The following is a 21,207-nucleotide window of genomic DNA, read 5'->3' on the forward strand; positions in this document are numbered from 1 at the left end:
CTGCCTATTTCATCTGCGTGTTTTTGATACATTAAGTATGAAACTGAACTCTTTGCATGCACTCTGGCTGAGGAAGTTGGAAATTTGAGCGACCAGGCGGGTCACACTTCCAGCATCTTGATCACGAAGTAGTGTTGACTGACTGTTGACGGTTCTTAGAAGTTTCTGTAACAGTTGTACTGAATTTGGTATTGCTGTAAAACCACAGGACAAGGGGAGGTTGTACTCCTGGTTCTCCTAACCTTCAGTTATCTATGAATACGTCTCTCCATGCTTCTAACTGAAGATGAGTGTGTTGTCTTCCCGCCTTGTTTACATGGCCTTCTGCGAACTGCTTTTGTCTCCAAATGACTCTGGGCCTCTAAAGTCCTTTGAATTTGTTCTCTTCCATGACTGCCTTGGGGTTCTTGATCCTTAGAGAAATGCTGATGAATGTGCAGTAACTAAGGTTCAGGCATTTTCCAGACTTCCCAATAAATGTTTTACCTTAGCAATATAATAATAACTAAATAACTACCTGGCACTTCAGTGTTTCACCCACAAATTATCTGTTTTTCTCTGTTACACGTAGATTTAAAGGCATTATTCTGGGGGTTCAGAAGCACATCCTATAAAAAGGAGGAGGTTAGGCTGCTATTAAAAGCATTTTTCTTTAAACCCACAAGAAGGGAGAACAATCCCCATAAGAAGTCAGAAGGTTTGCACATCTCTCCGAGAGTTGGGAAGTTTTCCTGTACAGGGCTCACTAAACTGCCTGTAAAAGGTGTTTTAGCTCCTGTCTGGTCCAGTTAACTCAGTGATTGAGTCCATGAATGTAGCAAAAGTCTGCTTCCTGACCTCTTGTCCCTTCCCCAAGTCTAGCCAACCAGGCCTTTAAGCTGTGTGACCCTGTTCGTCAGGCCGTCTGAACAAGATAGCAGTTCATCCCAGGGTGCTGTTGAAAAACCACTCAAAAGTCCTTTCCCATTGACGGTGGCCTAGTGACATTCTTTTTGTTCTCAACGTTAAATGAGGTAGTGAACGTGAAAGCTCTTAGCAGAGTGCCTGGAATGCTCCGTGAATGTTACTTTTCCTGACTTCCCTACCTCCAGCTATATTCTGCGTGTGCTATAGAAGGGAAGGTGTAGAGTCAGCAGATTTGGAAATTTGAGAAGGAAACTGGAATGAGGGCCTTTGGCTCAAAGCCAAAGCCACTGGCCCTCCTCCTTTATAAGCATGGTGTTCTTCTTGAGTTCCGAAGTGGTGATGGTGAACGAAAATAGCAGAGCGCAACAGATTAGATAACTGGCATTTCTCTCATGCTGATCTGATGGTGCAAACTGCCATTGTTGTAGGGCCTGAAGCCATACCAGCTGCCTTCACCCCTGTCCCTTCGCTTCCCCCCATGCTTTTCCTGTCCTGGAGCCCAGCCTCCGTATACACTCCCCCAGGCTTTTTTTTTTTTAAAGCTCTTGTAGATCTCTAGTCAGAGAAAGGAACCTTACCTGGCCTTTTGAACACCAGTGCTGGGTTTCATTTACAAGTAGTGAAGCAGTGTCCTCTGCTAAGCATTGGTCATGTGGGGCCCTGGTAAAATTCTGTGTTGCTTTATGCTTTTTGCATGGGGACAGGCAGCAGCGCCTCAGTGTGCCTCTGCCTGCCTGCTTTGTTGTCTCTGGGACAACAAGAGAAAGGAACTTATTTCAATATACAATAAAGCCAGTGGAAGTCAAACCCTAAGGATCTAGAAATCACTTTGACTTTCAAATGAAATTACTTGCCTGGCCGCTCTCGGCAGGATGACCTATTTTTCACTCTCAGACTCTTGTTCTTTTCACATGCATTGTACAGTTAATGGAGATCCAGGGTGGCTTTGGAGTATAATAAATTAATAAAAATAAACAAACCCTTGAGATTCTTGCCATAGTGTCTTACACACTTCACTGCTCCCAAAACGTTGTTCTCTCCCCAGAGCCAGAGGGACAAGAATTTGGGTTTATTACCCACTCTTAATATGGTTAGAAAGCAAGAGAGAGAGGATAGATTCGATGTTTGGCAGGAAATGGGGTGCCAGCATCGGGGTGAACGATGGTCCCCTAAAGCCTAGTTTTAGATTTGACCTCTTGTCCTTTCAGCCAAGATTAAATAAAGTGTTAAGTGGGGGTTTTTCTTACATTTTTCAGGATCTTTGGAAGCTCCCCAGGTTATTTTCGCCAGATCCAAACCCTTGCCCACACAATCTGGAGCCCTTGCTACAGTTTTAGGACACAGGAAACCCAAGTCGGTGAAGTCAGGGCCAATTTAAGGTAACAGTAAGAAATAAGAGCTTATTTTTTTTATTATAACTTGCTGACTTTATGCCACAGCAAGAGTATTAATAGCTATCAAGAGAAGTGATAGTTTCTCAAAATGACAAGGAAATTGGCATTTTATAAAAACCAAGCTCAGACGGACTCTCCAAAATTGTGGGTCCAAGTTAAGCTACCGCTATCTTGCTTCTGTGTTGACCTACCAGTAGGTGGCGCTGTGGCAGTAAGAAATCTCCTTAACTCTTCTGGAGGCTTTTGATTAAAAGTATGGGGGCGTTGAGGCCAATCAAAGAAAGAAACTAAAACCGTAATTGAGTTATTCACAAATAAAATGTAACAGGATATGTTGAAAAGCATGATATTTGAAGATCAAATTGCAGTAGCATCTAAAGAAGATGAATATTTATTATTAAAGAAAACGTTTAGGCTACAGTTGAGTAATTTGTGAATTGGACTTTGAGATAATAATAGGAGATAGGCAAAGAAAAAAAATTTTTTTAATTTTTTGGCAAGATTGAATAATTATGCTTCTTTCTGAGTTAAGATAAACATATACTATAACTGGAAGAAAAACACAACTGTCGTTCCATCCTACCACTTGTCCGAGAAAAGCTCCTTCACTGAAGGAGTGCCCTGACTTGATCTCATGAGGTTATACCCACACTTCACCAGTGCTACCCCCCCCCCCAGTATTTTGTTCTCCACTCTCACTTCCAGAAAATTCTATGAAACCACAAAATTTTGATGATTCCTTTCCTCTTTGCTCTACCCTACACACTAAAGCATTAATGGCACACCTGCTATGAGCTTAATACCCCTCTTACCTCTAGTGGAATATTTATAAACTTATTTGAGAAGCATTATTCATCAAACTACCCCAGGAGAGGCAAAGGAGGGAGGAAAATTATTTACCCACCACAGGATTCATTTACATTGGATCCGAAAGCTTCAAATATCTTTCCCCAGCCCATCTAAACTCTTTCCAAAAAGGAATGAGAAGAGAGGAGGGAAGACCAAATCCATGGCTTGGTCACCTACCAAAATGTGCCAGAGAAACTGCAAACAACCAGAGTGCCATTGGTAACACTTACCCAGTGGTCCTTCAGTCCTGATACTAAGCAGCCCATCCAGTGAGGAGCAGCTCATAAAATACAGAAGCCTAGAGCAAGAAGGCCCGTGTTTCCTTCAGGGACTGGCAGCCAGGACAGCGAATATGACACCAAGCTCCAAACCAAACCAGCGGCCTGCCAAGAAGTACTAACGTCCCTCCATGTCCAGGACTGTGAGACTTGGACTTGCCTCAGTTGTAATATCACTTTCCTTGAACCTATTTCATTAGTAGCCCTTACAGTCCACCCAGAACATACGCTGGCATCATAGGCTCATCAGCAAAGAAGCCCCTGGAAAGAGCTCGTCTCTCAACACTTAAATCTCCATTGCAAACACAGATCCCGCTGACCCTGAGCGGTACATAAGCTAGGGGTGGGAGATGGGGGTGCTGTGCTAAGGGAGTGAGACCACACGCCAAGTGTATATGGGCCCAGAAGACAGTGGGTGCAGTATAACTGTGGGGAGGCCCCGGGGGCAGGCCCGCCAGCCCAGCAGGTGGCAGTGGGCTGCCTCTCCTTGAGCAGGGGAGTTAGGTGGTTTACAAAGTGAGGAGGCAGAACCCCAGGAGTCCACAGCCCATCACCCAGACACGTGCTTTATTCCCATATAAATGCAGTGTGGACAAAATCACTGCTTGGGCAGAGGTCCCTTTAGCCACAGTCATGAAAGAAGGTCATCACCAGCTCTCCAAATATGGGTTTAGAGATGCAGTCAAGTTAAATTCAAGGATTTTGATATGTGTTTGCATAGCATGTTTTATAAGACTGAAAAAATACCAGTTCTTATCAAAAAATGAGAAAGATGTGCTGAAGGATACTGGGGACTCAAGACTGTTTAAGATCCTCAATATGCGGCCCCAGGCAAGTGGCATATTTAAAATCATGCACTGTTCTGTGTCTTCTTAGATTCTTTATTGTCAATTTGGCATCCATTCATCTCAGAGTCAATTATGTCAACTCTATTTTCTTGATGCTTTGGCATTTGGGGACTTACAGACTGCCCCTGCCAGGAAAGCTAATTCCTAAAGATAATTACAACTTGCCCACATATGTGTCCTTCATATACAAACCAGTCAATCCCAAGTTTAAATCCCCGACTACCTCTTTATCTAATTCTTCCATGACAAGTCAAAATTTTCCTTGCCCTAAGTCACTCTGGGACCAGGGACCCAGCAAGTAGATACCACCCCTATAGCCCAAAGCCCACCAGAATTATTTAAACTAGCCAGTCTTACGCTGTTTACCCTGTCCCGCCTCACCTTTTCCAAGGAAACTCCAAATAAGGCTCTGCCTAGACTTTCCCCTCACCTCTGTCCTCTGAATACACTGACGTTTGCCCCTGGATGGTGGGCATGATGACCCCGTCTAGGACCCACGACCAAAATCAACTTCGTCCTGCCAGGCCTTGTTCATACCCCCTCCTTAGCTGTGCTGACTTCAGCACACTATACCCAGCCTGTACTTTCTTATAACAGACATCAATAGGAAGAATAGCTTTGATTTGTTGTACAAGGAACCAGGAAAAAATCTGAATCAATTAGGTTTGTATCACCCAGCTCTACGCAACTAGTCTTAGTACTTCATTATAGGCTGTGTTGCACAAGTGATGTTTGAACAGTAGGTGTTTTGCTAGTCTCAATCTGGCTGCAGCCACACAAGAAGGATGTGGATCCCTCTACATGGCAAAGTCGCCTGGCTGCCAGCCATTGAAATTTCACGCTTTCCTGTCCTGAGGCCTCTTTCATTTCATGTAGTAACTCTTTCTACATTCAGCAACAAAACTCAGGCATAGCTGAACAACCTGGGTGGAAATGGGGGGTAGGAAACAGCCCGTCTTTCAGTTTGAGGGGAAATGGTGGGGGGGTGCTTCTAAGAACCCACCCAAAGGGGGTTCATTTGCCTTAAAGAAAATCAGGGAACTCTGTTTCTGAAAGGGATTAAGAAATGGACTACTGAGATAACATCTGAAAATGGATATTGTCTCTTGCTGAGCTGGCAAAGTCCCAAGAGAGGAGTGATGATTCTTCAATTGTTAACAATTACTACCTTGTTATAAAGAGAGGAGGGAAGTGCGGTGGCTCCTTTCTCAACTTACATTTGTATTAAGGAAGCACAATCACCTTCTGGAAAAAAGTTGCCTGGCACCCTGGATTGTTAGAGCTCTCCCTACCATTGCGTCTTATAGCAGGTCTGTGCTGTCCTGTGTGGTATCCATTCTCTTAGGGTGGAAAAAGATCCTGTTTATTCTTGCAGTCCTGAATTGGGCAGGCAACCAGCATAAAGTTACCTTACCCTGGGAGCCTTTATACTTCATCGCTACAAGTTATCAATCTATACTCCGTGGTTATTCATCCAGTGAACCCACACATCGTGCTTCTGGCTTCAATGAGATGCTTGTTATAGGCACATACTTTTGCTCTGCCATCCTTTTATCCTTAGGACATAATTGCTCCTAAACGTTCTAAAGAAAGAAAACGGCATGCTAAGCCATGCCTGTCTTTGGAAAAAGCAAGTTTTGCCCGTGGAAATATTTACAGCTCTGCTTGCCCGACCTGTAAAATTGGAACTGGGTCCCAAAGAGTGTGTAGGTAGGTAATGCAAGGTGTGGAGAGTGGTGACTTGAAGTATATTGCCCTGTGGGCATGATTCACCTTTGTATTTGTTCTATATTCTTTCAAGTTAGGATTATAAGGCAAAAGACTCAGATTCTCTTAAGTTCCCAGAATGAAGATCATCACTAGTCAAGCAATGGTCTCTTACAGTTCTTTGATCTCACCTTTTGGACATGCAGGTATGTCCATTTAGGGCTTCTGTAAGTATCGGGGAGCCCTCTTCTCTTGAAACCTATACCCAGGTTAACTGGTTATGCGATACCAAAGAGGAGCAGCTTGAATGTGTGGAATGTCCCTTCAGCTTCATCAATAAAACATAGCACGTATCGCCAGTATAAGATGGGGATATACCTGAGAAATCCAACCTGGTTGTCAGGGTGTGAAGAAGAAAGTCAGCTGGTTAGAAGCTGCTGTTTTAGTGTTGCTTGTTTGTTGGTTGGCTTTTGTTGTTGGGTAGAACAATCACTCTTTTTCTTTTTTTGTATCAGTGGGATTAAAAAGTGACTTTCCTCCCTGCCATTCACTTCTAGTTTGCTTCCCAGGGAAATTAAGATATGTGACAAGACATTTGATGAGTTATTTTTTAATTTTTTATGGTTGAGCTGCAAATCTTAGTAAATAATGAATCATTCATAGTTAATCTTCAGACATTAAAATATGCAATTTCTAGAAACGTGACTTCTCTCAGGCCTTGTATTTTCTATTTACTCATCCTTTCTACTGTTCTCCACTGTAAATCACCATTATTCATGGTACCTATCCTTACCCTCCTCTTTTCATGCTGAGGATTCGGGTTGTCTACAATAACCCTTTGATTATCGAGGTGAGAAAGGCCCTCAGTTTACCTGTTACAGAAGGTTATTCGGAGAAGGCAATGGCACGCCACTCCAGTACTCTTGCCTGGAAAATCCCATGGACAGAAGAGCCTGGTAGGCTGCAGCCCATGGGGTCGAGAAGAGTCGGACATGACTGAGCGACTTCACTTTCACTTTTCACTTTCATGCATTGGAGAAAGAAATGGCAACCCACTCCAGTGTTCTTGCCTGGAGAATCCCAGGGACGGGGGAGCCTGGTGGGCTGCCGTCTATGGGGTTGCAGAGAGTCAGACACGACTGAAGCAACTTAGCAGCAGCAGAAAGTTATTGTACATAAGCTCAGGGGAGAGACAGTCTCAAAAGTCAGACCTCATGGAAACCTGCAGCCTTATCTGGGACAGTTAGCAGCTATGGTGGCTAAATGACGAGTCTGTTAGGCCATCCCTATGACCAGGTCATCTGTTGTCTCCTCAGCAACTAGCTTTCATTGTTCTCGGGTGAACAGCTCATGACTGTTACTCGTGGCTCGACCTCTGTGTGATGCTTTCTCTCCCCACTTGCTGTGTTCAGCTTTAAAAGACAGAATCAAAATATTTTCCATTCACTCATCTAGCAAAGTGTCACTGGTGTGCAGAACTAAAGTTAGGTAGCTGCTGCCTTTCAGATGGCAGGCTGCTTCTAGTGTTAGCCTGATTATGTGATTAAAAAGTTTCCAGTCTGTGCATGGCTGGCAATTTTCATCAGCTGAGATTGTAGCTAGGCAGATACAGCATGGACGTCTCATCTCTAGCAGAGTCTTAAAAAATATAAAACCATGTGTAATAAAATAATATAAAGAGAAAATCAAGGCCAAGAAGTATGTATTTCAAATTTTTCAAATATCAGACCAAGTAAAATGACTATAACTGAGGTTGAATCTGGTTCTGAATCTCCTCTAACAACCAGGATAAAATGGAAAGTGTGATGAATAAAAGTATATAATTCTCATTATCAAAAAGGGAGAAATACCTTGGGGGAAAATTAAGCTTCTTCCTAGCTCCTACTCTAAAACCTGTATTTTCCTCCTTTACGCAGAGGACACTGAATGACCCTGAATGAATAATAGTGCCCTCAACATCCTAACATAACAGAAGTAGGTCACGTTTCTTGGCATGACCAACAATGAAGGCAAAATATTTCAGTGCATGTCAACAAAGACAGTTTTGTGAAGGACAAAACTAATATAATCTAAGTTTCTTTGTGGTCCAACATAATCCAAGTGTGAAGGACTGGGTATTTAGAGGACTGATGGATAGCATATGCCACAGACAATCCGAAAATACAACTTGTTGCAATATTGATGGCTTAGTAAGAGCTAGTTGTGCTCTTAGGCTAAAGTCCAGACACCTGGTCTTCTACATTACTGGTTGAAGATGCCTCTGTCTGCTTTGGGAAAACAGGTGGCGCAGGTAACATTTTGTGAGCACTGTGGAGGCTAAGTGATATTTTCACCCCGTCATGCAGCATATTTCTTCTCTGTGCCTTTATTTGTACGTAGTTTCCTCTGCTTGTGCACCATCCACCTCCTCTTGCCCTTTCGCATGCCCAGTCTGATTTAGATGCTTTCTGACTATGCTTGAGTGGAAGCCTGTGATTGCCTCTACTAGACTGTGACACTTGCAACATTCTAATATCCTCAGGGATCACTTGACTCTTTCCCCCACTGGACTATGATTCCCTGGAAGGCAAGGATCAGCTGTGATTTGACGCCGAAACCCCAAGGCTTAGCACAATGCCCAGCCAGTAGTAGGCACTTAAAAAATTCAGGTTGAATAGATGAACGAGTGGAATTTCATGTTTCTCTCTGTGTGTATTCTTTTGCCAACATCTGGAGTACCTATTCACCTATACAAATGTCTCTTATCCTTTAAGGATCCAGTTAAGTTTTTTCCCCTCCAATAATCCTTACTCATGTAATTACATTTATCTTGCCATTTGTTTAAAATCCCTGGAGCACTTATATTTTATACCACGAAGTCCAATGCTTCAAGTATTTTGTCATCTTTTACCACTACTTACTTCTGGAGCAAATTGCCTCTTTCAGTAGGACCAGAAATCCTTGAGCGCAGGATTATGTTCTGTAAATTTCTTAAGTTTCTAGCAATATCCAAAATGCATTACCTTGTAGTATCAGCCCTTAAGAAAAAAAAAATACTTAACACACATAAAATTATTCTGGAAAATAGTTTATGCCCTTTATTCTCCTCACTTTAAAGTAAAATGCTTAATCTTAGAAGATTACAATGAAAATTTTATAAATAAAGCATTTTACTATTAAATTGTCTTCAAAACTAAAATCACCTACCTTATAAATTATGTAGTGTTTCTAACCTATTTCTTGCAACATTTTAAAACTACTTCCTACAAAATAATGACTGATGATTACTTTTCAGATAACAACCTCAAACACATTCATAGCCTTGCTATATTCAGCTACAGTGCAGAATTTAGGATAAAGACGTTCTGTTTTAGACACATCAAGGATCTCTTTATAACAATTAAAATGAGGTATAGCTTTTGAAAAATATTATCCTTCAGCTTTTTTTCCTTCTGTGTAACTAATTGGAGCTCTTTAACATTATCACATAGATCAGGTTTTGCTTCTCAGCACTGAAGTGTCTTTTTTATTCTCTTCTGAACTCCTCATGAATTCTTTTTTTTTTTTTTTAATTTGGCTGCTCTGGGTCTTCTTTGACGCATGAGCTGGGTGCTCTCTAGTTGCAGTGTGCAGGCTTCTCATTGCAGCAGCTTTCTCTTGTTGCCGAGCACATGCTCTGGAGCATGTGGACTCAGTAGTTGTGGTGCCTGAGCTTAGTTGCCCCACATCACATGGGATCTTCAGACCAGGGATCGAACCCACGTCTCTTGCATCGGTAGGCGAATTCTTAACCGCTGGACCACCAGGGAAGTTCTCCATGAATTCTTTAGGCACCTCTTAAATTGTATAATACCTGACATTGGACACTATAACATTTGAGCTCTGCTTAGTATTGATTATATTTTAAAATTTGATTGTATTTTAAAATTTTAATAGTATTCTCAAGACCAAAACTTAAAGTTCTCTCAGCCCTTATTACCTCTTACCTTCCCTACTTCCTCTTCCTTCAAGTTCAGTGCCATATGCCAATATCACTGGCATCATCAACAACAATACCTAGCTTTTGTAAGAATTCCAGTGTAAACTGGAAAGAGCATAACTCTGAAGTTAGAGTGACCTTTCTGGGCTCTACCACTTCCCACTTGGCAACCATGGGCTAAATCACATAACCTCTTTGAATCAGTTTTTTCGTCTGTACTTTAAGCAAAAAAGCATCAATCTTAGGAATTGCCTGGTGGTCCACTGGTGAGGACTGCAATTGGGCCACTAAGGACCCACATGCCCATGTGACAAAAAAAAAAAATCTTGCAGGATTGATGGAAAGATTACAGATTGCCTCAACAACAAAAACTAATCAACATGATTTATAAAGGAGCAAAGGACTGGAAATAGGCATTTCTCCAAGGGAGATATGCAAAGGGCCAATAAGCACATGAAAATATGCTCAACATCACTAATCATAAAGGAAATACAAAGCACAGTCATAATGAGATATTACTTTATACTCATTAGGATGGCAACTATTTACAAAATATATATATATATAGAAAATAACTAGTTTTGGCAAGGAAATTGGAGAAATGGAAATCTTGTGTGTACCATTGGTGAGAATGTAAAATGGTGCAGCCTTATATGGTGCTTCCTTAGGTAAGGTAAAGTCACTCAGTCATGTCTGACTCTTTGCGACCCCATGGGCTGTAGCCTACCAGGTTCCTCTGTCCATGGGATTTTCCAGGCAATAGTACTGAAGTGGATTGCCATTTCCTTCTCCAGGGGATCTTCCCGACCCAGGGATCGAACCCGGGTCTCCCATATTGTAGACAGATGCTTTACCGTCTGAGCCACCAGGGAAGTCCTTAAAAAATTAAAAACAGAATGACTGTATAATTCAGCAGTTTTACTTCTGTGTATATACCCAAGAGAACTGAAGGCAGAGTCTTGAACATATGTTTGTATGCCCATATTCATAGCAACATTATTCCCAGTAGCTACAGGGTAGAAACAACCCAGGTGTCCATCAGTGGATCATAGATAAACAAATGTGGTTATACATATACAATGAAATGTTATTATAGCATATTCAAAAGCAGAGACATTACTTTGCTGACTAAGGTCCGTCTAGTCAAGGCTATGGTTTTTCCTGTGGTCATGTGTGGATGTGAGAGTTGGACTGTGAAGAAGGCTGAGCGCCCAAGAATTGATGCTTTTGAACTGTGGTGTTGGAGAAGACTCTTGAGAGTCCCTTGGACTGCAAGGAGATCCAACCAGTCCATTCTGAAGGAGATCAGCCCTGGGATTTCTTTGGAAGAAATGATGCTAAAGCTGAAACTCCAGTACTTTGGCCACCTCATGCGAAGAGTCGACTCATTGGAAAAGACTCTGATGCTGGGAGGGGTTGGGGGCAGGAGGAGAAGGGGACGACAGAGGATGAGATGGCTGGATGGCATCATGGACTTGATGGACATGAGTCAGTGAACTCCAGGAGATGGTGATGAACAGGGAGGCCTGGCGTGCTGTGATTCATGGGGTTGTAAAGAGTCGGACACGACTGAGCGACTGAACTGAACTGAAGGATAATATTATTATCTTTAAGAAGGAAAGAATTTCTGCACTCCAACATGAATGAACCTTGAAGACATTATGCTGAATTAATTAAGCCAGTCAGAAAATGACAAATACTGTGTCATTCCACTTATGTGTGGGACCTAGAGTCGTCAAATTCACAGAGACAGAAAGTAGAATGATGGTTGCCAGCTTTTTTCTGGTGATTAGTAATGTTCCACATCTTCTCAGATAGCTATTGTCCATTTGTATATATCTTTTGGAAAAAGTGTCTATTCAGGAAACCCTAAAGACTCCACCAGAAAATTACTAGATCTAATTAATGAATATAGTAAAGTTGCAGGATATAAAATCAACACAGAGAAATCCCTTGCATTCCTATACACTAACAATGAGAAAACAGAAAGAGAAATTAAGGAAACAATTCCATTCACCATTGCAATGAAAAGAATAAAATACTTAGGACTATATCTACCTAAAGAAACAAAAGACCTATATATAGAAAACTATAAAACACTGATGAAAGAAATCAAAGAGGACACAAATAGATGGAGAAATAAACCGTGTTCATGGATTGGAAGAATCAGTATAGTGAAAATGAGTATACTACCCAAAGCAATCTGTAGATTCAATGCAATCCCTATCAAGCTGCCAATGGTATTTTTCAGAGAACAAGAACAAATAATTTCACAATTTGTATGGAAATACAAAAAACCTAGAATAGCCAAAGCAATCTTGAGAAAGAAGAATGGAACTGGAGGAATCAACCTGCCTGACTTCAGGCTGTACTATAGAGCCACAGTCATCAAGACAGTATGGTACTGGCACAAAGACAGAAATATAGATCAATGGAACAAAATAGAAAGCCCAGAGATAAATCCACACACCTGTGGTCACCTTATCTTTGACAAAGGAGGCAAGAATATACAATGGAGAAAAGACAATCTCTTTAACAAGTGGTGCTGGGAAAACTGGTCAATGACTTGTAAAAAAATGAAACTAGAACACTTTCTAACACCATACACAAAAATAAACTTAAAATGGATTAAAGATTTAAACATAAGACCAGAAACTATAAAACTCCTAGAGGAAGACACAGGCAAAACACTCTCTGACATAAATCACAGCAGGTTCCTCTATGACCCACCTCCCAGAATACTGGAAATAAAAGCAAAAATAAACAAATGGGACCTAATTAAAATTAAAAGCTTTTGCACAACAAAGGAAACTATAAGCAAGGTAAAAAGACGGCCTTCAGAATGGGAGAAAATAATAGCAAATGAAGCAACTGACAGAGAATTAATCTCAAAAATATACAAGCAACTCCTGCAGCTCAATTCCAGAAAAATAAATGACCCAATAAAAACCTGGGCCAAAGAACTAAACAGACATTTCTCCAAAGAAGACATGCAGATGGCTAACAAACATGAAAAGATGCTCAACATCACTTATTAGAGAAATGCAAATCAAAACCACAATGAGGTACCATTTCATGCCAGTCAGAATGGCTGCTATCCAAAAGTCTACAAGCAATAAATGCTGGAGAGGGTGTGGAGAAAAGGGAACCCTCTTACACTGTTGGTGGAAATGCAAACTAGTACAGCCACTATGGAGTATGGGGATTCCTTAAAAAACTGGAAATAGAACTGCCATACGACCCAGCAATCCCACTGCTGGGCATACACACCGATGAAACCAGAGTTGAAAGAGACACGTGTACCCCAGTGTTCATCGCAGCACTGTTTATAATAGCCAGGACATGGAACCAACCTAGATATCCATCAGCAGATCAATGGATAAGAAAGCTGTGGTACATACACACAATGGAGTATTACTCAGCCATTAAAAAGAACACATTTGAATCTGTTCCAATCAGGCAGATGAAACTGGAGCCTATTATACAGAGTGAAGTAAGCCAGAAAGAAAAACATCAATACAGTATACTAATGCATATATATGGAATTTAGAAAGATGATAATAATAATCCTGTATGGGAGACAGCAAAAGAGACACAGATGTATAGAACAGTCTTTTGGACTCTGTGGGAGAGGGCAAGGGTGGGATGGTTTGGGAGGATGGCATTGAAACATATATATTATCATATGTGAAACGAATCACCAGTCCAGGTTCAATGCCTGATACAGGGTGCTCGGGACTGGTGCACTGGGATGACCCAGAGGGAGGGGATGGGGAGGGAGGTGGGAGGGGGGTTCAGGATGGGGAACACATGTACACTCATGGTGGATTCAAGTCAATGTATGGCAAAACCAATATAATATTGTAAAGTAATTAGCCTTCAAAAAATAAATAAAAATTTTTCAGTGTCTATTCAGATTCTCTGCCCATTTTTAATTGGATTGGTTCATTTTACTGCTATTGAGTGATATAGGGTTATATATATATGTATATGAAAGTTTTGGATATTAACTGCTTATCAGATATATGACTTACAAATATTTTCTCCCACTCCATAAGTTGCCTTCATTTTGTTGATTATTTCTTTTGCTGTACAGAAGTTTTTTAGTTTAATGTAGTCTTACTTGTTTATTTTTGCTTTTGTTGCCTTTGGTGTCAAATCCAAAAAATCATCTCCAAGATTGATGTCACTTCATGGCAAATAGATGGGGGAAAGTGGAAACAGTGACAGATTTTATTTTCTTGGGCTCCAAAATCACTGTGTACGAAGACTGCAGCCATGAAATTAAAAGGTGCTTGTTCCTTGGAAGGAAAGCTATGGCAAATATAGATAGTGTATTAAAAAGCAGAGACATCACTTTGCTGACAGAGGTCCGTATAATCAAAGCTATGGTTTTTCCAGTGGTCATGTATGGATGTGAGAGTTGGACCATAAAGGAGGCTGGGTGCTAAAGAATTGATGCTTTTGAACCATGGTGCTGCAGAAGACTCCTGAGAGTCCCTTTGACAGCAAGGGTATCAAACCACTCAATCCTTAAGGAAATCAACCCTGAATAGTCATTGAAAGGACTGATGTTGAAGCTTAAACTTCAATACTTTGGCCATCTAATGTGAAGAGCTGACTCACTGGAAAAGACTGTGATACTGGGAAATATAGAAGGCAGGAAGAGAAGGGAGAGACAGAGGAGAATAAGATGGTTGGATGGTATCACTGACTCAATGGACATGAGTTTGAGCTAACTCTGGGAGATAGTGAAGGACAGGGAAGCCTGGTGTGCTGCAGTCCATTGGGTCACAAAGATTTGGACACAACTTGGCAACTAAACAACAACAACAAGATTGATGCCAACGACCTTACTTGCTATGTTTTCTTCTAGGAGTTTTACAGTCTCAAGTCTTATGTTCAAGTCTGCAGTCCATTTTTAATTAATTCTTGAGTATGGTATAAGACAGTGATCCAGTGTCTTTTTTGCATGTGGCTGTCTAGTTTTCATAACACTGTTTATTGAAGAGACTATCCTTTCCCAATTGTATATTCTTGGCTCCTTTGTCCTAAACTAATTGGTCATATCTGCATAAATTCATTCCTGGGCTTTCTATTCTGTTTCATTGATCTGTGTGTCTGTTTTTATGCCAGAAGCACACTGTTTTGATTACTGAAGCTGTGTAATATAGTTTCAAATCAGGAAACATGATGCCTCCAGCTTTGCCCTTTTTCAAGATTGCTTTAGCTATTCAGGGTCTTCTGTGGCTCCATATAGATTTTAGAATTGTTTGTTTTATTTCTGTGAAAAAAAAATGCCATTCAAATTATCATAGAGATTGTAATGATTCTGTAGATTGCTTTGGGTAATATGAGCATTTTAACAGTATTAATTCTTCCAATCCATGCACAGAATATGTCTCCATTCATTTATGTCTTCTTCAGTTTCTTTCATCAACATGTTATAGCTTTCATTGTACAGGTCTTTCATCTTCTTGGTTAAGTTTATTCCTAGGTAGTTTATTCTTTTTGATGCAGTTGTAAGTTGAATTGTTTTCTTAATTTCTGTTTCTGTCAGTTCATTGTTAGTGTATAGTAATTCAGCTGATTTTTGTATAGTGATTTTGTATCCTTAAATTTTATGGAATTCATTTGTTCTAATAGTTTTTGGTGAAATCTTTGGGGTTCTCTATATACAATATGTCATCTGCAAACTGTGATGGTTTCATTCTTGCTTTTTGATTTGGATGGCTTTTATTTTTTTCTTGTCTAACTGCTCTGACTAGGGATGATATTGTATCACATAAAAGTAAACATCCTTGTCTTGTTCCTGATTTTAGAGGAAGAGCTGTCTTTATTTTTTTGCTTTTCACTATTGAGCATATTCAAAAGCAGAGACATTAGTTTGCCAACTAAGGTCTGTCAAGGCTATGGTTTTTCCAGTAGTCAAAGGCTGAGTGCCAAAGAATTGATGCTTTTGAACTGTGGTGTTGGAGAAGACTCTTGAGAGTCCCTTGGACTGCAAGGAGATCCAGCCAGTCCATTCTGAAGGAGATCAGCCCTGGGATTTCTTTGGAAGAAATGATGCTAAAGCTGAAACTCCAGTACTTTGGCCACCTCATGCGAAGAGTTGACTCATTGGAAAAGACTTTGATGCTGGGAGGGGTTGGGGGCAGGAGGAGAAGGGGATGACCCAGGATGAGGTGGCTGGATGGCATCACTGACTCGATGGACGTGAGTCTGCATGAACTCTGGGAGTTGGTGATGGACAGGGAGGCCTGGCGTGCTGCGATTCATGGGGTCGCAAAGAGTCAGACACGACTGAGCGACTGAACTGAACTGAACTGATTGAGTATGATATTAACATGGGCTTGGCATAGTAGTGTTAGTTGCTCAGTCATGTCCGACTCTTTGCGATCCCATGGACTGTAGCCCACCAGGCTCCTTTGTCCATGGGGATTCTTCTGGCAAGAATACTAGAGTGGGTTGCCATTCCCTTCTCCAGAGTGTATTCCTGACCCAGGCATCAAACCCAGGTTTCCTACATTGCAGGCAGATTCTTTATCATCTGAGCTACAGGGAAGCCCAAGAATACTGGATTGGGTAGCCTATCCCTTCTCCAGCAAATCATCCCAACCCAGGAATCAAACTGGAGTCTCCTGCTATAGCCTTTATTATATTGAGGTATATTCTCTCTGTAGATACTTTATTGAGAGTTTTTAAGTTGGATGGATGCTAGTTTTGCTAAATGCTTTTTATGCATCAGTTGCAATGGTTATATCATTTTTATCCTTCATTTTTTAAGTGTGATATAGACACTGATTTGTGAGTGTTAAACCATCCTTGCATGCCTGAAGTAAATTCCACTTGATCATGGTGTATGATCCTTTTTATATATTATTGGATTCTGTTTGCTAATATTTTGTTGAGGAGCGTTTTTTCATCTGTTCATCAGGCCTATGATTTTTGTTTTCTGTAACATCCTTATGTGGTTTTGGTGTTGAAGTATTGCTACTCTTGTAAAGTGAGTTTGGAAGTGTTCCTCTTCTGTTTTGGGGGAGAATTTTGAAGGATTGGTATTCTTGTTTCATAGACTCAGTGAAGCTACCTGGTCCTGGACTTTTGTTTGTTGAGAGGTTTTTGATTATTGATCCAATCTCATTTTATATTATGAGTGTTTTACTGCACATTACAGAAAACTATAGATTCTGTATGCAGTGCACCTCGTAGTGTGTGGTACATGATAGGCTCTTGATAAATGGTAGTTCTTACTGTGGTGTCACCATTCAAGGCACGTGGCTTCATTATGATCCTTGAAGTCATATTACTGTTAAATAATATTTAAAAAGTTAGATTCCTTAGAAAGCAAACTCTAAGATGTACATTAGTGTGCAGGAAGTTTATTAAGGATTCCTCTTGGGATCAGCAGCTATAGAAGGGAAGGGAATGGAAAGAAGCAGGGTTGGACAGTGGGAGAAAGTACACTGTGATGCAGTGACAAAGGAGGCCTCTGCTGGCCCCCAAGGATGCTATAGAGCCGAAATGACCTTTCAGATGTGTGAGTCATGGTGAGGGGGCTAGGGCACAGTTTACATACTTACTCTCTGCCAATCTGTCCTTGGATATGGGCTGCCTGGGACAAGAACGTAACCTTGAGTAATGGGGCCATCCCTAGAAAGGGCTGAGGGTAGCAGTGGAGGTGGGGAATGTCTTCTATTCCTGCAGAGGAGGGGAGTGAATGTGCATTACTGTAGCAAAAGTTTAGAAGTAAAACTCAGGTTTTAGTGCCTCCGAGTCTAGTCAGGCATTCAGGCTCATTTCTAGTCCTCTGTATTCATGAGTGAAATTCCCATGTTATATCTTTCACATTGTTAAAGCAATAATTAGGGAACTTTCCATTGAGTATAGCATTTCTTTTCAAATCCTTGGTGGTTAAGAACTAGTTATTTTCCTTTTTAAGTCCTACATGGACTGTTACCTTAATAAAATACATACACAAAAAATTTACTGGATAAATAAGAAATCATATAACAGATATACTCAAATTTATTATCAACAGATTCATCAGATGTAAAATTGCTGTGACAATTTGCTATAAAGGTGTTAACTGCCCACTTTCAATTTCTAAACTTGTCTCATTGTAACCTAGTAATAAAGAGTTCTCAAAACTGGTACCAATCTGGGACTCTACTCTAAATAATTCTGGGTTACAGAATTCTTACAAACTATTGTTGCCACTGCTGCTGTTTAACCACTAAGTTGTATCCAACTTTTTGCAGTTCCGTGGACTGCAGCCTATCTGGCTCTTCTGTTCATGGCATTTCCTAAGCAAGAATACTGGAGTGGATTGCCATTTCATTCTCCAGGGGCTTTTCCCGACCCAGGAGTTGAACCCACATCTCCTGCTTGGCAGGCAGATTCTTTACCACTGAGGCATGCTGATGTCCTTCTAAATTGACATTGACAATATATGGGTTAAGTGAGTGTTATTCTTCAATCTAGAGATCTGATCTTTTGCTATTCTTGGGGAATCCATAGTTCTCTTCAAGCCTGGCCTGAACCTAGGAACACCATCAGCATCACAGGTTCCAGGTATAAGTAGTTCTAAGTCCATTACTTACCCAAGGATCTAGCGGATGAAGGAAACAAAGACTGATTTCTCATTTAACAAGATAAGAGTCATCAGGCATCTTCTATTCCTGGGACTAGGAAAACTGACTCGTCTCTGGTAATCCTCTTGGGACATTTGATGTAAGGGTAGGGAGATAAGAGGACAGGGAAAGGAGGTCTGACAAACAGGGCATGTCCTTCAGGAAAGAAGTAGTAGTAAAACAAAGGAGTCATGATACATTCAAAGGGTTTATAAAGCTTTCTAGTCTAATTTGGGGTGTATGACCTAAGTACAAGCTGTGGTTATAGCTTCAGTTGATCTATGAGTCCCCTGAAATTGTATACAGAATATTAGGTGTGCTGTGTTTGTGTCTTTTGGATAGTATTCTCAGAATAACCCCAAAACTCATAATCATTGACTTAACTTCCTAGCTTGAAACATGGATTATATTTCCCCACTTGCAAGGATTCAAAGTCAAGTCACCAAACATTCTCACTTGGATCTGCTGTACTGCTTTTAGTCCATCAACCCTTGCCATCTCTCTTCTTCCTCCTTTCCATTCTCACATCATTGTGAGCATTCCAAGATGCAGACTGTTTCTGACATACACACACTACCTGAAGCCCTTCAAAAAAGCTTTCCACTGTTCTTGGGATCAAAACAAAACAGGATAAAAAGTCTTACATGACCTGCCTACCTTCTATTCTTACCCCCTACACCACCTTTCCCACATGCTTTCTCCACACTAACCATCCTGGTCTTCTCTGAACTCCCCACACTTCCTCAGTCCACAGAGCCTTTGAGGATGCTGTTCCACCTGGAATGTTCTTCCCTTACCCTCAGGTGAATTTCTTTTCTCAGGTGAATTCCTTATCTATTAGGGCATGTCCCCCCTTTTACAGCAACTGTATAGCTTCTCCTTTGTAGCATTTGTTACAGTTCCTTTGTGATTTCCTCTTAGTGTGTATCTTTCTCACTAGACTCTGAGTTCCTTGGGGACAAGGACTGTCTGTGCTATTCACCCTTACATGCCCAGGGTTGAGCAGAGAAACTGTAGAGAAAGCTTGCCATGGTGTTTATGAGTGGGTTAGCAATTTCTTCTTCACTTAACAGAGAAAATTAAGGTAAGTTCACATAACTGACAGATGACAAATCTAGGCTTTGAACCTAGATTTGACTTCTAAGCCCTTGCTCTTAACCACTGTAATCACAGTACAGCTGCTTTAAAAACTGAGAGAGGTTATTAATGACCCCTGTCTCACTTAAAGAAAAGTTTATATGCTTTAGGAGGATATTATACTCATTAATATATATGCACCCAGTACAGGAGCACTTCAATATGTAAAGCAGATATTTAACAGACATAAAGAGAGAAATTGACAATAGTACAATATCTGGGGACTTTAATACCCCACTTTTATCGATGAACAGCTCATCCAGACTGAAAATCAGTAAGGTAATAGTGGTCTTAAATGACACAACAGACCAATTGAACTTAATAAATATCTACAGGACATTATATCAAAAACAGCAGAATACACATTCCTTTCAAGTGCACATGGAGCATTCTCCAGGATAGGTCACATGCTGGGCCACAAAACAAGTCTCAGCAAATTTAAGAACACAGAAATTATATCAAGTATTTTTTTCTGACCACAGTGTTATGAAACAAGAAACCAATTGCAAAAAGAAAAATGGGAAAAGAACAGACATGGAGACTAAACAACATGCTACTAAAAAACTAGGGTCAATGAGGAAATCGAAGAAGAAATCAGAATTCACCTCAAGACAAATGAAACTGGAAACACAACACTCCAAAATCTATGGATACTGCAAAAGCAGTTCAAGAGGGAAGTTTATAGTGACACAGACTTTCCTCAAGAAACAAGAAAATCTCAAATAAACAATCTAACCCACCACCTAGAGGAATTAGAAAAAGAAGATCAAACAAGTCCCAAAGTCAGCAGAAGAAAGGAAATAATAAAGATCAGAAAGGAAATAAATAAAATAGAGACCCCCCCCCAAAAAAAACAGAAGCAATGGAAAAGAACAATGAAATCATGAACTGATTTTTTAAAAAGATAAATGAAACTGATACTCCATTAGCCAGGTTCACTGGGAAGAAAAGAAGATCCAAACAAAATAAGAAATGAAAGAAGAGAAATAACTAATACCACAGAGATACAAACAATCATAAGAGAATACTATAAAGTTATGTAGCAACAATTAGACAACCTAGAAGAAATGACAAGTGTCTAGAAACAAAGAACATGTCAAGACTGAATCAAGAAGAAATGGACAATTTGAATGGTTACTAGTAGTGGTATTGAATTTGTAATTGAAAAAAAAAAAAAAAACCTCCTGGCAAATAAAAGTCTAGAACTGGATGACTTCACAATAAAATTCTACCAAACACATAAAGAAGAGCTAATACCTATTCTTAAACAGTTCCAAAAAAATTGAAGAGGACAGACCATTCCCAAGTTCATTCTACTAAGCCACATTACCTTGATACCAAAACCAGACAGAGACATTTGAAAAAAAAAAAAAGAAAATTATAGGTCAATATCTTTGATGAATATAGATAAAAAAATTTCAACAAAATATTAACAAATCAAATCCAACAGTATATAAAAATGATCATACAACATGATCAAGCTAGATTTATTTCAGG

General features: G+C 40.3%; 1 protein-coding gene across 36 annotated transcripts in view; it reads left to right on the forward strand.

Annotated features, from left to right (window-relative positions):
• TTLL5 (tubulin tyrosine ligase like 5) overlaps nt 1-21,207 on the forward strand; it is a 313,391-nt gene that overhangs the window by 261,162 nt on the left and 31,022 nt on the right. For 5 of the 36 annotated variants that reach the window (XM_069597103.1, XM_069597104.1, XM_069597120.1 and 2 more), the window contains one exon: nt 2,163-2,285. The exons of the other annotated variants lie outside the window; for them this stretch is intronic. In XM_069597103.1, coding sequence (XP_069453204.1) covers nt 2,163-2,284 — 122 coding nt within the window. In that variant the 3' untranslated portion in view covers nt 2,285. The remainder of the gene's footprint in view (nt 1-2,162; nt 2,286-21,207) is intronic. 36 annotated transcript variants of the gene reach the window in all.

This window comes from Ovis canadensis, chromosome 7 (genome assembly GCF_042477335.2).
Source record: "Ovis canadensis isolate MfBH-ARS-UI-01 breed Bighorn chromosome 7, ARS-UI_OviCan_v2, whole genome shotgun sequence".
Classification (NCBI taxonomy): Eukaryota; Metazoa; Chordata; class Mammalia; order Artiodactyla; family Bovidae; genus Ovis; species Ovis canadensis.